The sequence below is a fragment of the Pteropus alecto genome, unplaced genomic scaffold (assembly GCF_000325575.1).
Source record: "Pteropus alecto unplaced genomic scaffold, ASM32557v1 scaffold79, whole genome shotgun sequence".
Lineage (NCBI taxonomy): Eukaryota > Metazoa > Chordata > Mammalia > Chiroptera > Pteropodidae > Pteropus > Pteropus alecto.
This window is the reverse complement of record NW_006494612.1, coordinates 19,301,028-19,317,151: the sequence shown is the minus strand read 5'-3', so window position 1 is coordinate 19,317,151 and position 16,124 is coordinate 19,301,028. Positions and strand designations below refer to the sequence as shown.

At 31.9% G+C, this 16,124-nt stretch overlaps 1 protein-coding gene across 2 annotated transcripts in view; it reads right to left on the bottom strand.

Annotated features, from left to right (window-relative positions):
* Window positions 1–16,124, bottom strand: part of LAMA2 (laminin subunit alpha 2) — a 493,622-nt gene that overhangs the window by 199,736 nt on the left and 277,762 nt on the right. For both annotated transcript variants that reach the window (XM_006926157.1, XM_006926158.1), the window contains exons 15-17: window positions 10,754–10,865; window positions 5,011–5,124; window positions 652–779 (exon numbers count right to left, since the gene is read on the bottom strand). In XM_006926157.1, the coding sequence (XP_006926219.1) occupies window positions 652–779; window positions 5,011–5,124; window positions 10,754–10,865 (354 nt within the window). The remainder of the gene's footprint in view (window positions 1–651; window positions 780–5,010; window positions 5,125–10,753; window positions 10,866–16,124) is intronic.

Genomic DNA, 16,124 nt, shown 5'->3' with positions numbered 1-16,124 from the left:
ATTGTGTGCAGTTTGTCAAACTTTTCCTAGATCTAGTTTATGTCGAATAAGATGCTAATTATCACCCATATTTCAATAGTCATATAATTTATTATAATACCACTATAACTTTTGATAAGATAAACATATATAATATGACATTATATGATAATCGGGTAAACCCTATGATAACTAAGGGATAGAACTGGTGCTTAAAGGTCCAGTAGATTGATCTCATTTTACCATTTTGAGGGGTTTGTGACTTGCCCAAGATTTAAAAGCAAATAGTGTGAAGCTGGGACCCAAAGGAGCAGCATTTATGTTAATGGTCTTTTTATCACAGTGTGAAAATATGTGTGTGTGTTCATGATTATATGTGTGTATAAAATATGTCTGTTCTTTAGTTTAGAAATGCTAGTTTAGAAATGCTATTTGAATTCTGGCTCTTCGATATTAAATCACCAAAAATACAGCTAAAATATTAAAAATTCTGCAGAATAAATAGTCATAACTTTATTTTCTATTTAGAAAAACTCATATTACCTTCTGAGAAATTAATGCATATACTTATTATTTATTTATGTGTGACAAGAGAAAGGGTACACTCTATCTCGAAAATGCACTTATAGAACTGGATGCCCAACTCGTTAGAGAGGTAAGTTTGTTACTCACTTATTGGATGCGATATTGAGTGGACAGGCACAGGGCTGACAGTCTTCAGAGGTTCCTTTAGTAGGATCTCCATAGAAACCAGGAAGACATTTATTGCAATATGGGCCACCTGTATGGTCCCTACAGTTCTAAGAAAGAAATGCACATTAGAGTTTGTTATTTTGGTCTCAAGCAACAACATAAAAACCTAAAATAGGTCTTCAGATTCATTAGTCTGTTTCCCGCTAAAAAGAATAATTTTCCACATTAAACGGTCAATTTTACAGCTGGGAAATAGCACTGAAAGTTAATTTAATATCTAGCTTACAAACTACATGCTAGTTTCAGCAGATGCATGCTTACAAAAAGATGACTGAAATTCATTATAATTTGCTTCATAATGGAAATCTTATTTCCTTTTTTCTTTAGTTTTAGTTATTTTTAAGGAAGTACACGTGACTGTGTGTATATGTGTATGTATGTATAGTCATAGAGCTCTAATAAAATATGCTCAATGAAAACTGTAACTGATTCTAGGTAAAAATCAATTGTTCAGCTTAAAACTTGATTTAAGGAGAACTGTGAATAATCACACAAATCCTCTGAGACTATAGCCCTCTTCCCTTAGAGATTAATTTGGACCTCAGTGGACTCTGATGATTTGGATGAGGCACTAATGTATTATTACAACTACGAGGGGCTTGTTTGACTCATAATTAAACAATAGGAATACTTAAAAATTTTAAATGTATACTAATATAAATTGAAATCACAAGAGACATACAATTTCCCTTACACTTTTATTTTTTTAAACTGAAACACATTTTTCTGTCAATTAGTATTTATTAGACCCATGTCCTTTTCAAAAATAAAAAAATAATAATCTATGTCTTGATTTCTTCATGTTAATTAAAGTATATCCATCAATTCAGGCTGTGTTCACAAAACTCATCTAGACTAGTTTAAAGGTGAACAGTCCAGTTAATCAAGCAATGGAATTGTCTGTAAAGTTACCAATTGCACAATTAGAAATATTTGTATGATGTTTTGGCATCATGCAGACATAACTTTTTCAGTCTCCAGTGGTACAATAAAACTTATCTAGTGCCTGTTAAATATCATACAATATGAATTCATTATGACTGAAATACATTTTTAATTTTATAAGCATATGAAACTGTAATTTTTTTCTCATGTTGAAAAGAATTCATCAGAGTTTAAGGGTACAAATACCTTGTTATTATGATCAGAACCAAATATGTAGAGAAAATGACTAAAATATAAATTAATTTTAAGCTAAAGTAAAATTTTATTATTAATTTGATGACCATTGGGATAGCCTACCTAATATAATGAAAGTTCTGAATTACTATTTATTTCAGTATATTTTAAAGTATATTTTCAGTATATTTTAAAGAAGCTCAATTTTAATTACATTTAGTAAGTGGATTTAATAAAAAATACACAAATAAATACTTTTGAGCATAACTTATTAAATTCCTTGGTGGAGTGAGACAGATTCTTTATTGAGTAGAAGATATTAATTTAAAATCCAATCACTTAACTCTCTGAACTTCACACGTTCTGTAAACTGAGGAAGCTAAAGCCCAAGATTTATGAAGTTTTTAGGCTCTGAAATCTCAACAGTTTCATCAATCACAAGTGAATAGGTAATTCTTTAGTATCTAGGGATACTTGAAAATAGGTTTTTCTTTAAGGTATTTTAAATTCTGTCCCAAATTTATCTAGTAACCCTTTTTCAAAGATAGCATAGAGGTTAACTTCACTATCAACAGTTGTTTAAATAGCATATTTGGATAGAATGCACAAAGCATGGATCAATTTGAAGAAAGGTTTTTCTCTTTGATTTCATCTTCACATTAGTTCCTTTCAGTTTTCAAGTCTAGCTAAAGTTGGCTATTACTAAAAAATTACATGTTCCTTGAAATGTTCTTTGCCTACTGTCATAATGACACAATCAAAATTATATCTTTAAAGACTTAGGGGTTTTAAAAAATAAGATTATAATGCTGATTATGTCTTAAGCTGGTTGGAAATGGTGTTTCTAAAACTTAACTGAAAACCTTGTAAAACCCAGAGACCCTGTTTTTCTTTGACTACTGATTTAAAAGAAACATGTAGAGGCTTCTTACATTCCCTAATGTCTTATTTCATTTAATAGAAATAATAAATTAATCTTAAAACTTGAGTGTTTTTACAATTGAAACTATAAACCAACATTAGACAATGATATAATAAAAATCCAAATCAAAAGATGAAAGGTTTACTTTGATGTGTTGGTTATTTTTACAGGTGTCCTACTACAATAGTTCTCTTCAAATATCTGTTCACATCACATATCACAAGAACAACGAAAAGGAGCAAGTATACAATCTTCCTATGTGGCTTTGGATGTTTCCTGGATCACTTCAAATGCACTTTGAGTTAAAATGACTTTTTCATATAGGTCCACCTATAACAGAGGTCTAGGTTGTGATCTGATATCCAAAATATATTTTAGTTCATGTCTAATCAGATTTCAAAGCCAGGCAAACTAAAAAGCAGTTTATCTGTAAATTTCATAAATCATCTGATTAATACAAGGGAAAAACATAAATAATAAAAAAGAAGCTAAAGTGTTGGTCAACTGAATAGCAAGAATGCTCTTGGTATATAATGTTCAATTATTTTTCTCTTTGTGGACCTTATCGGAATCAATGTGTTCAAAATGGAACATCAGCACTTATCTATCAATACTATTTCAGATAAAAGGCAGTTGAAAGTCTCCAGAAAATATCTTACATGATTGCCTATTTATCAGCCACAATGGAAACCTCCCAAAACACCAGCTTCTGCCTCTATCATCAAAATCTCTATTGTTTCCCTAAGATTCCCTCTGTAATGTAAGGTAGCATCCTATCTCCCTGTCTATGAAATAGTCAATAAGCTAGGTTTCGTTAGTAGAAAGTGTCAAATAATCATTGCTCCCTTCCTTCTCCCTCTCAAAATTATGCTGAATGAAACTGTTTTATTCTAAATAAAGGGCTTTCATTTTTAGAAACGTTACAAAGCCAAAAGGGCCAAAAGCATGATCTTATTTAATACTAATGAGTTTAACATGAAATGTTACTATTGTGACCATCATAAGTCTGTCATTGTAATACATTTATTTTTGTCTTTTAAGGTTTAAGTAAAGCAAACCCATGTCAGTTTTGGTCTGAATATTTCCTATCGCATGTTTATAAAGTTTTTAAAGGTAATCCAATATTTTTCCCAACATACATTTTAAAAGACTTATGGTCTAATTAAAGTCAAAATTACTTCATTTTTATATTAATAAAAATGCCATTAGAAAAATCTACAAATTAAGGATATCATGCTTTATACTGCAAAGCAAATACGTAAAATCTTATAGAGAGAAAACAGAAAGAGCATCAATAAATCTAAATGCCAAATTACATTAAAACAAAAGCGCCGAATTTTCATTTTGGATTTTTCCCAGAAGCTTTTATGTAGAAGAAAAGGTACAGGGGATGAACAAGAGAAAGAGGGAACGTTAAGAAATACAGAGAACAGAGTCTGCCTTAAACGCTACAGAGAAATAAGAGTATGATATCTTCCTAAATTGGCACCATTTCAAATTGTGTTTCTGCAAGACTAATGAAATGAGAAGTGTTGTTTCAAGCTTCATGCCGTGTCAGACAATATAAAACTAACATGCCCTTGAGTTAATCAGAATGGCCTATTCAGTGTAATTCTCCAATCCAAGGCTCCTTAGCAGGATAGAGAGGGCTTTGCCCTCTGTAGAGCTTTTTTATTTTCTGGTTAAAGTGTAGACTTAAAAGTACGAGTAAGCAGCTCTGGTGAATATGTACTGAATATACTTATTACTTTTGAATCTACATATGATACTTTGTATTTAGTTAAATGTTGAAATTTTAAAATTAAAAAAATGCAGTATGCTGTCTTCAATGTGAAAAAACTGAATTATGTCTATTACAAAGTTATATTTTACTTTCCTATTACGAAGATAAAACCGTTTTCTGTTGGAGAAGTATTTTTGGTAGATTTATGGAGGAAATTGAAACCATATATATTCGTGGTAGACCTATATCTCAGTCATTAGTTATATTTTATTTTAATGCATCTGATCCTAATTCAATTCATAGACTAATATGAATAAACACCTCGGAATATCTGTTATTGAGGGAGAGCCCATATGAAAGGGCATTTTCAACTTCCAACTCAGATATAAAGATCTGTGTCAAATCACTTGTTGACTCAAGTGTTTAAGTTCTCACAGGTAATAATTGAATTTCGGGGCCTGTTGAGCTGATTTCAGCCTTGTCAGTCAGCATCCCCAAAGAAGAAAGTACTTACCAGGCATTCTCCAGTGATGTCATCACAGGATTCCGCATGACCAAAGCATTGACAGGGTTCACAGATGCCACCAAAAATAGTGCCGTTAACTCGTCTGTGCCTAGGCCAACATGACTGAAAAAAAGGTGAGGTTTCAAGTCAGTCTCAGAGGTATCTTTAAAAGTTTGCTTTTTTGTCTTTTTTTAGATAAAGAAAAATGTTTACGTAGCAAACTCGGCAAATGTGCTTGTCCAAACTTTGACATTACTGAAACATTGCTACAGAACGCTTCCTCGAGATGCGTGGGGGGCGGAGGGGGAGGACAGCCTTCATACTGACCTTAGCGTTTTTGGCAGGAATGAGATTAGAGGGAGCATTAGCTTGGTGTTTCTTCTGAAATGGTAAAATAAAGTAGAGATATAAAGAATTGAAATGTGACAGTCTCAAAGTAAAAGGTACAGACAGGAAAATTGGAAAGAAAAGTACTGAAAAAAGCAGCTGACATAAAAGGATTCTTAAGAAAACCTTAGCCTATTCTAGCACCAAATGGCATCCTAAGGAATGTTGATTCTCTCAATATGCTACCTTTCTCACATATAAACTGCCTTTAAAACCATCACTTTCAGAAAATCTTTGCAATCATTTGGAAGAAAGATAGCGTCCCACTCTTACATTTGATCACATACATAGCTGACTTCTACACACGTATAATTCATATCTTTCATTCTGAATTTCCTTCATCCTATTATGCTTTCTCAAGTTTGCAAAAAATAGTTTATGATTTATTTACCATATATTCTCTTGATATTTTGTTTTGTGGTATTATTCTACTAGAACTCATATTAATCATTTTCATCATTCCTTTTGTAAAGTATGAAACACTTTATCACATAAAAACAGACTTCTGATTAAAAAGAATATTTGGGTCTTAGAGTATCTGTGTATCAATGCCAGCTCCTAGTCCAAGTCCACTATTACCCTCAATTAAGTTTTCCTTCTGTGAGAATTACTACAAGCTAGATTGGATGCAAAACAAGGGGTGCAAATGTTGCTGCCCTCTATTATGACCCCCCTCAAGTTATAATTGCATTTTGTGAGTTATTTACCATATTTCTGGATGGTTAACTACAACATAATATATCATGAAAAGGTCTTTTTTTCACCCAGTTGAAAATGAAAACGAGAAAAATCACTGAAGTAATAAACTATATAGACTTGTGTGTTGTTAAAAATGTTCCTTCTGCCTCAGGATATGAGGACTCTTAAGTTTGAACATTGATAATAAACACATAAAAAAAAAAAGATGTACCAATACTTCATATTTGAAAGGGAAGTAAAATCAACTTTCCTCTTAATTTGGGCAGTACAAAAAAAAGGATTAATTCTCTATTCCTTCCTAATAACTTCTCCCCATTAAAATTTTGCCACTTAGATTCATTATAGAAAAGATTTTCTTTTGTAATGTATATTTCTAAAAACTGGTGAAGCTACATATCCAGAAGGGGATAGAAATTAAAAGTGTTGATAATAGAGAGAGAACTGATTTTCTCTTTTCAGGACAAATATTCACAGGATTGACATTAATATGCTTTATTTTTATACTCTGCAAATGTGCTGCTTATACCACATCCTCTTTCTCAAACTTCCCAACTCTGTACCTCTCTTGGCCAATGATTTCATCTCACTAGTCACAAAGACAACTGAAGCCTTAGGAAGCTATCTTTCCGCTATCAAGTTCAGAACCACAAGTATTTATCTCCACTTGCCATATTCCCTTCTGAAATAATGTGGGTGGCCATGCAGTGTTCCTAATATCACTCCACTTGTAATCTGTATCCCATTCTCTATTGTCTTAGCAATATTACCTCTCTGCACAGGTTTCTTTTCTATTAGATCAATACTATCAGCTCAAAAATATGATCTACTATCTCCATCAATAACTAACAGATATAACAAAAATGACAAAATTATTTCCTTAATATCCCATAACTTTCCAGTTACCTACCTGCTTTTCTTCTTAGTAAAATTATTTTAAAAAGCCTTGCTTCCTCACTTCTCTTCTACTCTTCATTCTATCCAAACCTCTCTTGTGTCACCACCACTCAATCAAAACTGCTCTTGTCCATGTCACAAAATTTCAGGTAGCCAAATCCAGTGGACAGTTCTACAATTGCATGTTATGTGACTTATCAACACTGGTTTAGTTGATTCTTTTCGCCCTCAGTACGCTCTTCTTTAGTTTTCATGATACCTCAGTCCCCAAGTTCCTGTCCTATCTCTTTGCTATCTCCTCTTTGACCCTACTTCTCATTGTCAGGAGCTCCTGGGGACTAGGTTACTTTTCTCTTTTTTGATCACACTCTCTCCTAGGTAATTTTATGCAGTCACATAGCTGATAATGCCTTTCAAATATATATCTCTAAACCAGACAGATATTCTGAGTTCAGGAGCTGCATATTCTAACTGTACATTGATATCTACACTTTACAAGTTTTTCAAAACTAATATTTCTGAAAGGGCCTGTTGATCCTTCCTGCTGCTGCCCCGCCACCTCCACCACCAGCTCTTTCCCAGCTCTGTAAATGGTATTATATCCAATTGTTCAAGCTAGTAATCTGACTCATTCTTAAATGCTTTATTTCTTTCAATTCTTCTTTGGCGTGTCATCTATTAGTAAGTCCTCCTGGTTCTACTATCAAAGTATATATAGAATAAACACATGTTTTTCTACTTCCCCTGCCGTCATCCTAACACAAACTGTGATTATCGCTGTGTTCTGCCAAAATAGCACATTAACCATTCTTCTTCTTACTGTTCTTGACCTCTACAATATGTTCTTCACACTGTTAAAATAACTTTCGAAAAATATAACTCAATCATGGCACACCTAGCTTAAAGCCTTCTAATAATTTTCCATTGCACTTAGAATAAATCTCAAATTCTTATCACATAAGCAAAGCTCTGAGTGATCTGGCTCCTCCAATCACACCTCATGCCACTCTTCCTTTTGCTTACTAAATTCCAGTCATATTTGCCTCCTTTCAGGTCCTTGCAGACCTCAAGCTCTATCCTACTTCCTCATCAGGTCCTTTTACATAGGTGATCCTAAACTCAGTTTAGATGTTACCATCTCAGAGAGTCTTTCCTGACAATGGTTTATAATGTAGTGCTTCCCCTCTAATCTTCCTACACCCATTCTCAATACCACTATTGAGACACTCTGCCTATTTTTTTTATGGCATTTATCACATTTAAAAAAAAAATTGGTTACTGGCATACTGTCTAGCATTCCACTAAATGTACTGTCCTTGAGGGCAAGGACAGTATCTGTATTGTTCACACATTACCATCCATGTCTTGGGTCTTGATTGTCTCAAAATAGATGGTCATCAATATCTGTTAGCTAAATGAAAGTATAAAGACTTCTATGAGGTAGTTAATATTTCCACATATAAAGGAGGAAACAGATCAGAATTAAAATACTTTTTTTTCAGTATCCTACTTTGCTTTCACTTTCTCACCCATCCCACCTGTCATGTGAAATAAATTATGGTGATATTAAAAACAGAAAATATTTGAAAGATGAACCATAGAGGAATTTATAAGTCAAGTAGAGATGAGAAAAGTGATTCTAAATAAACACTCTGGCCCCAAATGAAATAAAAGAGAATAATTTTATAATGGAGTTCTTTGATCTAGTTTTGAAAACCTAGAATTAGGACATTAATAGTTGGACTTTACTGAGCTCTTCAAGGGTCTATAGATATTAGTGATAATAAAGCTTAAGTGCCCTGGCCTTATGACTACAGTAAAAAAGCAAATGAAATCAGGAAAGGATAGGAATGGATAGTAGCGAGTCTAGGGATAGGAATTTTTGATAAAAGAAGAAATTGCTTGAGAGTAGAAAAAATGAGGAGAAACTCTAAAGTTCCAGAATTCATTGTCTCCTGATTCAACTAAATTATTTTATTTATTAAATAATAACTTTTTCAAATAATTATTGTGAGACAGGCACTGGAAGCTTTTATTATCCCTCCTCTTCTTCTTTGTTCTGACTCTTCTATACTCGCATACTTCTGGAAAATTGTTACCATTATTTAGCATCCAATTTGAGGTTTTTATTTTCACTTCAAGATACTTTCTTTGCCATCTCTCTCTATTGGAATTGCTAACCTCTTTGAATGATTATTGCACTTACGTTCTGTGCCACTTACTGGTCTCTTAATTATATAGTGCTGTGATCCAATTTTTCATAGGTATTTATTCTTTCTCCCTAAACATATTGTTAAGTCTTTAAGAACAGAGATTATGATGTAATCTTCTGATAATATCCTCAGTATCTAGTGCATAATTTACCAAAGATTTGCAATAAATATTTTTGAAGAAAGGAAAGAAGAAACAAAAGGTATAGCCAATTAAACAACTCTAATATTCAGATAATTTTATATTCAGTGGGCATATGGAACTTATATAAAAGATGATGAAAGGTACTGAGAATAACTAACGTGGGAATAAGTATTAAAGCAAGAATACAATCAAGGTATTTATTATTCCATTTGAAATAAAAACTTAAAGTTCAAGGAAAGCTTTCTGGTTTGAAATAAAAACTGCTAAGCTCTTAATAAAAAAATATGTTTCAGCAAATACAGCATGCATTTAATATGTAAAATCAAACTTAGGTTCTCAGAGCTAATTTATTTCCACAATTGTTTTTCTCTTCTTTATAAGAATTTCAGAAAAGCAAATACTCCAATGAATTTGTTTTATTTCTAGATAGGTAAATCTGAGCGCAGGTTTTTTTTTTTTTTTAAACACATTTTGTTACAAATTTGACTCTAAACCCTGCGTATCCTCTTGAAGCATACCTTATTTTAAAGTACAAGAGAACTGACAAAGCAATGCCTAGAGTATTTCTATAAATGGCATAATGGGGTAGTGTGCTGAAGTGGAACATCTTGGTACACTCAAATGATTCCTTTAAGGCACCATTTTTAAAGAATTTAAACTCCTATTTATCCGCAAGTCATGCCTTCTACCAGAAAAATGGTGTTTACATTTTTGACCAGGTTTCAAGTAAAACCAATTTTCAAAGTACCTAAAGAAAATGCATAAAAGTAAATAAACATATTATCTTAAAATGACACACTGTGGTATTAGGAAACATTAATAGTATTATGAATCTAGACTATTGAGACAACAATAAATATCTGAAACTAGATGTTAAACAAATCAGTGACCCGTAGGTATTTCTTCCATATACTATGTTCTTTACATTTTAAAGATTGTGTCCTTCAGATGATTGTGATTTGGCTGTATTCTTGGGAATAAGTAGAGAAAGAGTATAGTGTAGGGGATTAACATATGAAGAAAAGAAAAAAAAAGGGATAAATTTTTTGTAAGTATTGAGGAGTAAATAAAGGGGAAATATTTTGAAATATTACTCCACTATAATCTAACTTATTTTTCAGACTGATTAAATAGGGAACAAACACTTACAAAAACATCACATTTTCAGCTACAGTAAGGCAGAATATCTCAAAAAAACATAATTTCAAGACAACATTTTGAAAGCCATTTTAAAAGGTCTATTTAAAGGCCATGACTTTTTGGCATACATTAAAGTTCCTTCTTTTAGTAATACACTATCATTTGTTTGTCTAAACTTTGATAGAAAAAAAAAAAACAGACTGTTTTTAGAACAATTTATTAAAAGCAATGATGAAGGAACTTGGAATGCACTGAGGATATATTCTTGTAAACTTACTTCACAAGAGGAGCCAGTATACCCTGGTGGACATTGACAAACTTCCACAGCTGTTGCAAAGCTTCCATCAGTAGGATAGGGGACAGCAGATTCAAGGCCAACAGAGCTCAGCCTGGGACAGAAGGAAAAAAGAGATGGCAAATAAGTACACAAGCCCTTAGGTATTATATGGCTTGAGGAACAGTATAGTAACGATGATGTATATATAAGCAAATTGTCTGTGTTAAGAAAGAAGGCTAATGAATATCCATAACTTGAAGCTCTGGTCATTTATTATATTAGGTAAAAGTCTGCCAAGTTAAAAGAGCTTATAATAACTACCCCCATAGAATGCTGAAAAGACATGAAAACATTCTTGTTCATTCCTTGTTTTTTGGCTGTTTTATTTTATTTTATTTTTTTGAAAGTTTAAAGTCACATGGTTGAAAAGAATTTTAAAATAGAAAGCATTCATATCAGTGATTTAACATTTAAACTAGAAAAGCAGGGGAGAAAATAGGAATAAAGTAGGAAAAGACTATAGGCAGAGGATTCAAAGTGGAGAAATAGTAAAAATAAATATTCAGTGTGAGTCATTAAATTGAAAGATAGAAGAGAAAGAGAAGAAAGGGAAAGGAAGAAAGAAGGAAAGGAGGAAAGGGTGGGAGAAAAGAAGGGAGAGAGGAAGAGATAAGGAAGGGAGGAAGGAAAGATAGAAAGAGAAAACATGGAAGAGTTATTTTGGTTTCTTTTTCTCAGAAATAAATCTGCACATTGGTAGGTAAATGTGAAACACTTTCAAATGCTCAGTTAAAGTAATTAGAACTATTTTCTTAATTTGTTTTGGGTCTAAATTAAATTCATTGTTCTCTGTATCTATGGGTTTCACTTTATTGGTACTTCTGTACAGTCTGCTGATCTTAGCAAGTGATTTGGTATCACTCATTATTTTTGGAAAAAGTTGGTTCGGCTAAATTGAAAAATGCTATTACATAATTGGTGTACAGTATATGTATATTATGTGTGTGTATGTATTTCCTTCCAAAAATTATGTAAACAATATACATTTGCAATTTAAATAAATGTTACTGGTGTCTTAGCAGCTTTTTCCCATTTTTTTAACAAAAGGAATTTTTAAAACTTAATTGTTAAGAACACAAACTCAGGAGTTAAATAGACCAGGATTCATATCTTGTCTCTGATATTTACCAATCCTGTAGCCAAGGAGAAATTACTTAATCTCGCTAGGCCTCAATATTGTCATCTATGTAATGAGGATAATTTAAAAATCCACTTATTATGAGCTTGATTAAAGGATTAAATTAAATAATGAATATAAAGTTCTTGATAAGATATAACACATGTGGGTGATTATTAAATAGTAGGCATTTTATTAACATATTCTCATTGACCATTGAAAGAAAAAAATGACTACATGAACAGTACAAGAAATACTATTCATATCCCCAAAACCAGCTTTTTGTCATTTTAAAGAATAAAAATATATTTTAAACTTAAGAGCACAAAATTAAATGAATACTATTAATGCATAATGATAATTATTGTTGTTTTAATGATTGATAGACTTCCATAACATATGCCATCCTTTAACTTAAGGAAGATGCAACTGACTCTTCCTAGGACATGCATTTTTATTTTATTCTTAAGAGTGGTGGTAGATTTTTATTGATTGACAATTCACAATTACCAAAGAGCTTGCCACTTTGGGGAATGTACGCTGTAATCAAGCCAGAGAACGAAGCTAATAAATCCATTAAATGTATCTTCAAATATGATAAACGTTAGCAAAGCTTTAACCTTTCAGCAACAAGTTTCTAAAATCTTTATTGTTTTTACCCGTTTTACCAATCCTAGACCTTTGATAGTACTTTGGAATATGTATGAATTCATACATAATCAGGAAAAAGTAGAAAAGGAAGCAACTTGAAATTTCAGAAAATAGGCATTTGGATGGGATCATCAGGTGCTAATTATAGCCGGCACCCTCTAAAGACAAGCAGATTATCTTTAGCTACGGATAAACTCATTAAACCCTAATTTTTGCATGCTTTCTTCTCTCGGGGTACAGTTTAAACAACCTGGCAGAAGGTCCTAAACTGATAAGCGTTAAAAATCACTATTTTACAGTGTTCACACAGTCACACAGAGAGTTTTAGGAAATCTCTAGCTGGTCTTTTTTTTTTTTTCCACCAAATAACCTTGTACATGTTTTTTTTGTTTGTTTTTTTGTTTTTTTTTTTGTGGTGAAATCACATAATATAAAACTCACTACTTTAAAATGTCATTTAGTACATTCACAATGTTTTGCAACCACCATCTCTATCTAGTTCCAAATATTTTTTTTTTGGCCCAAAAGCAAACCTCGTTACCTATTAAGCAGTCACTCCCTATTACACTCCTCCCAACTCCTGGTGAGCACAAGTCTGCTTTCTATCTCCATGGATTTACCTATTCTGGATATTTCATGAGAATAAAATCATATAATAAATTATCTTTTGTGTTTGGTTCCTCTCTGTTAGAATAATTTTTCAAGGTTCATTCATGTTGTAACATGTATCAATATTTCATTTATTTTTATCGCTGAGCAATAGTCTATTTTATGAATATGCCACATTTTGGTTATCTATTCATCTATTGATGGATGTTTGTTTCTTTTTTTTGTGGCTATTGTAAGTAGAACTGCTGTAAGAACTTGTGTACATGTATTTTTTGAGAAGCTGTTTTTAATTCTTTGGGGTATATATGTAGGAGTGGAAGTTCTGTGTCTGTCAATTTTTCTTAACACAACATAAGGTTTGGAAGAGTTATCAAACTAAGGATAGTTCTTGTTTATGTTGACATGAGTTGATGACCTATTCTTTGAGAACAGAGATCCTGTTGTGTCATCTGTATACATAGCCTAATCATCTTAATACATGCTCAATGCATTTTTTTGTTGAATAGGAAAAAGGATCGATACATGAATGGATGAATGGATGGACACAAGGCTAAATACATACATACATTAATACATAAATGATAAACAAGTGGATAGATGAATAGAATGTAGTTATATTATAAACAATTAGTAACAAAGTCCATGACAAGCAATACACTAAAGCTTAGTATCTATATTTTAGATGAATAAAATCAGATAAGTAGAAGACAAATTACTTGTTTAATATACAAAAAAAAAATATTTAAAATGTCTTATTTTTCAGACTCAAGGCTAAAGGCCAGAAATCATCTAAATGTCTTGATACCTAATTGCCTGCAATTAATGGATTATCATATGATGAATTTATATTTCTTATCACTTTAATTTCAGAATTAAATGATTTCATGAGTGCTATATTAGTTGATTATCATATGAAAGACTATTACAATTTACTAAACAGTAGACTGGTCAATTTCATATAGATATAGTCCCAGGATTTTCAATATAAAATTGATATGCAAATTATAAAGAAAGTATTGGGAAATTACAAAATAGAAAAATGAGTAATTAAGTACTTTTTAAGAAACAATTTAAAATATAACCAAACAAAAACAAAAATATTTTCAATGAACTGCCAAATTTCATTTGTCTTTTGAACAACAGATGTTCTTTTCCTTAATCTATGTCACCATTTTGAGCTAAGAGAAATTTTAACACACAAACATTTTTTTCCTAGCAATATTCCACATTAGTATTCACTGAGCAGTCCCAGTGTTCATTAGGTTCTGCTACTTGTTAAATGGGATTTTAATGTGTTTAACAGTTTTAAGTGTTACTCATGAAGAAGGCTGCAGTTGTTGTTATTTTTTCCCCACCTTCAATATGGTCATTTTGTTTTCTGGGTACCAGGCTGCATTCATTTATATACGTAATGCTGGCAATAATAAAATCCTAAAGTTTGGAGATTCATGAACTATCAAAGATTTGTCAACTAAGTCAAATAAATGTTTTAGCTGGCTATTTCTCCTTATTACTACGTCTTGGCTATACAGATAAGGTGATGGATTAAGAGAAAACATATAATTATATAAGCTAGTTTTAGAATAGTGGAATCATATCAGAAACATTGTCCTGATACTACCTTAAAGATTGTTCTCAATATTTTTGTTTTACTATATTTTTTACCAGAGTTATATATGTTATGCTTCACTAAAAAAATAAAATTCAAAATTTCTTCAAAACAAGACTTTTATCTTAAAATCTCTTAAAATAATATTTTTTTCCTAACCTCTTTTTTTTACATATGAAGATATCCATTTAACTCTACTTTAATGAAAGTTACTTTGGCTTAGTCACCAAAGATAAAGATCTTATTGCTGTTATGTCGCTTTTTTCTATTTCATTTTGCTCAAAGCATAAGATAATGACTCAAAACTTTTTTTAGCTTTTGTCTTGTGGAAATTCTACAAAGTACTTAATTTGAGAAGCCTAATAATTTTTACTCAATTTCTAAAAAGACAACAAAATCATTCAGTGGCCCAATTATTGAGTGGACCACCTAGGAAAGAGATATTTTCTCCAAACATTTCAATCCCACATCAAACAAGAGAAATAACTGACAGAATCTGATACTGCTGCAGCCATTCATCAAAAATATACTAAATGTTAAGATGAGAATTCATATCTTCCTTAGTCCTACCAGTGTTCCTTATGCACACTTCTACTGCACTATTATAATATGGTCTCCCTTTCACACTTTGAAGTCAATGATCATTTATCTATCTTTATATCCTTGTTGCTTAGCCTAGAACTGTCACATCATAACAATTATTATGTACTGAATATCTACTATGTTCTGTGCATAATAATGGGGGCTTGACCGATATCTTGTTTAAGTATCAATGAACCCAATGTCATAATTGTATTTTTGTCCATATTTATGAATAAAGAACCTGGGGCTCAGAGAAATGATGTACTATGTCTATATAATACAGTTAGAAAATGGTACACAGCACAAACCTAAGTGTGACTCTAACACCAGTGATCATCTCATTACCCTCATTGCCTCCCAACATATGCTAGATAGCATGTTAGGTGTTTTAGATACATCATTTTCTTACTTAGCTTTCAATCTTGAAAGTTAAATATTGTTTCTGCCATTTTAGAGAAGAGGGAACTGAGACTTAGAAAGGTACACAGGGAAGGTGCTCAGTAAATGTTAGCAGACTAAATGAATCCAATATTTACAGAATAAATTTGGGAGGCGGTCAAAGATTATGAGGAGGAAATACATGTGGGTTTATATCCTGGTTGAACTCTTACCAACGGCCTGATACTTAGCAAGTTGCATAAATCTTTTAAAGTCCTAGAATCCTCATCAGTATAATTTCTTTAAACTATACAAGTAATCACCAATATCATTACTTTCAAAAGAAAAAAGTATGCTATCAACAC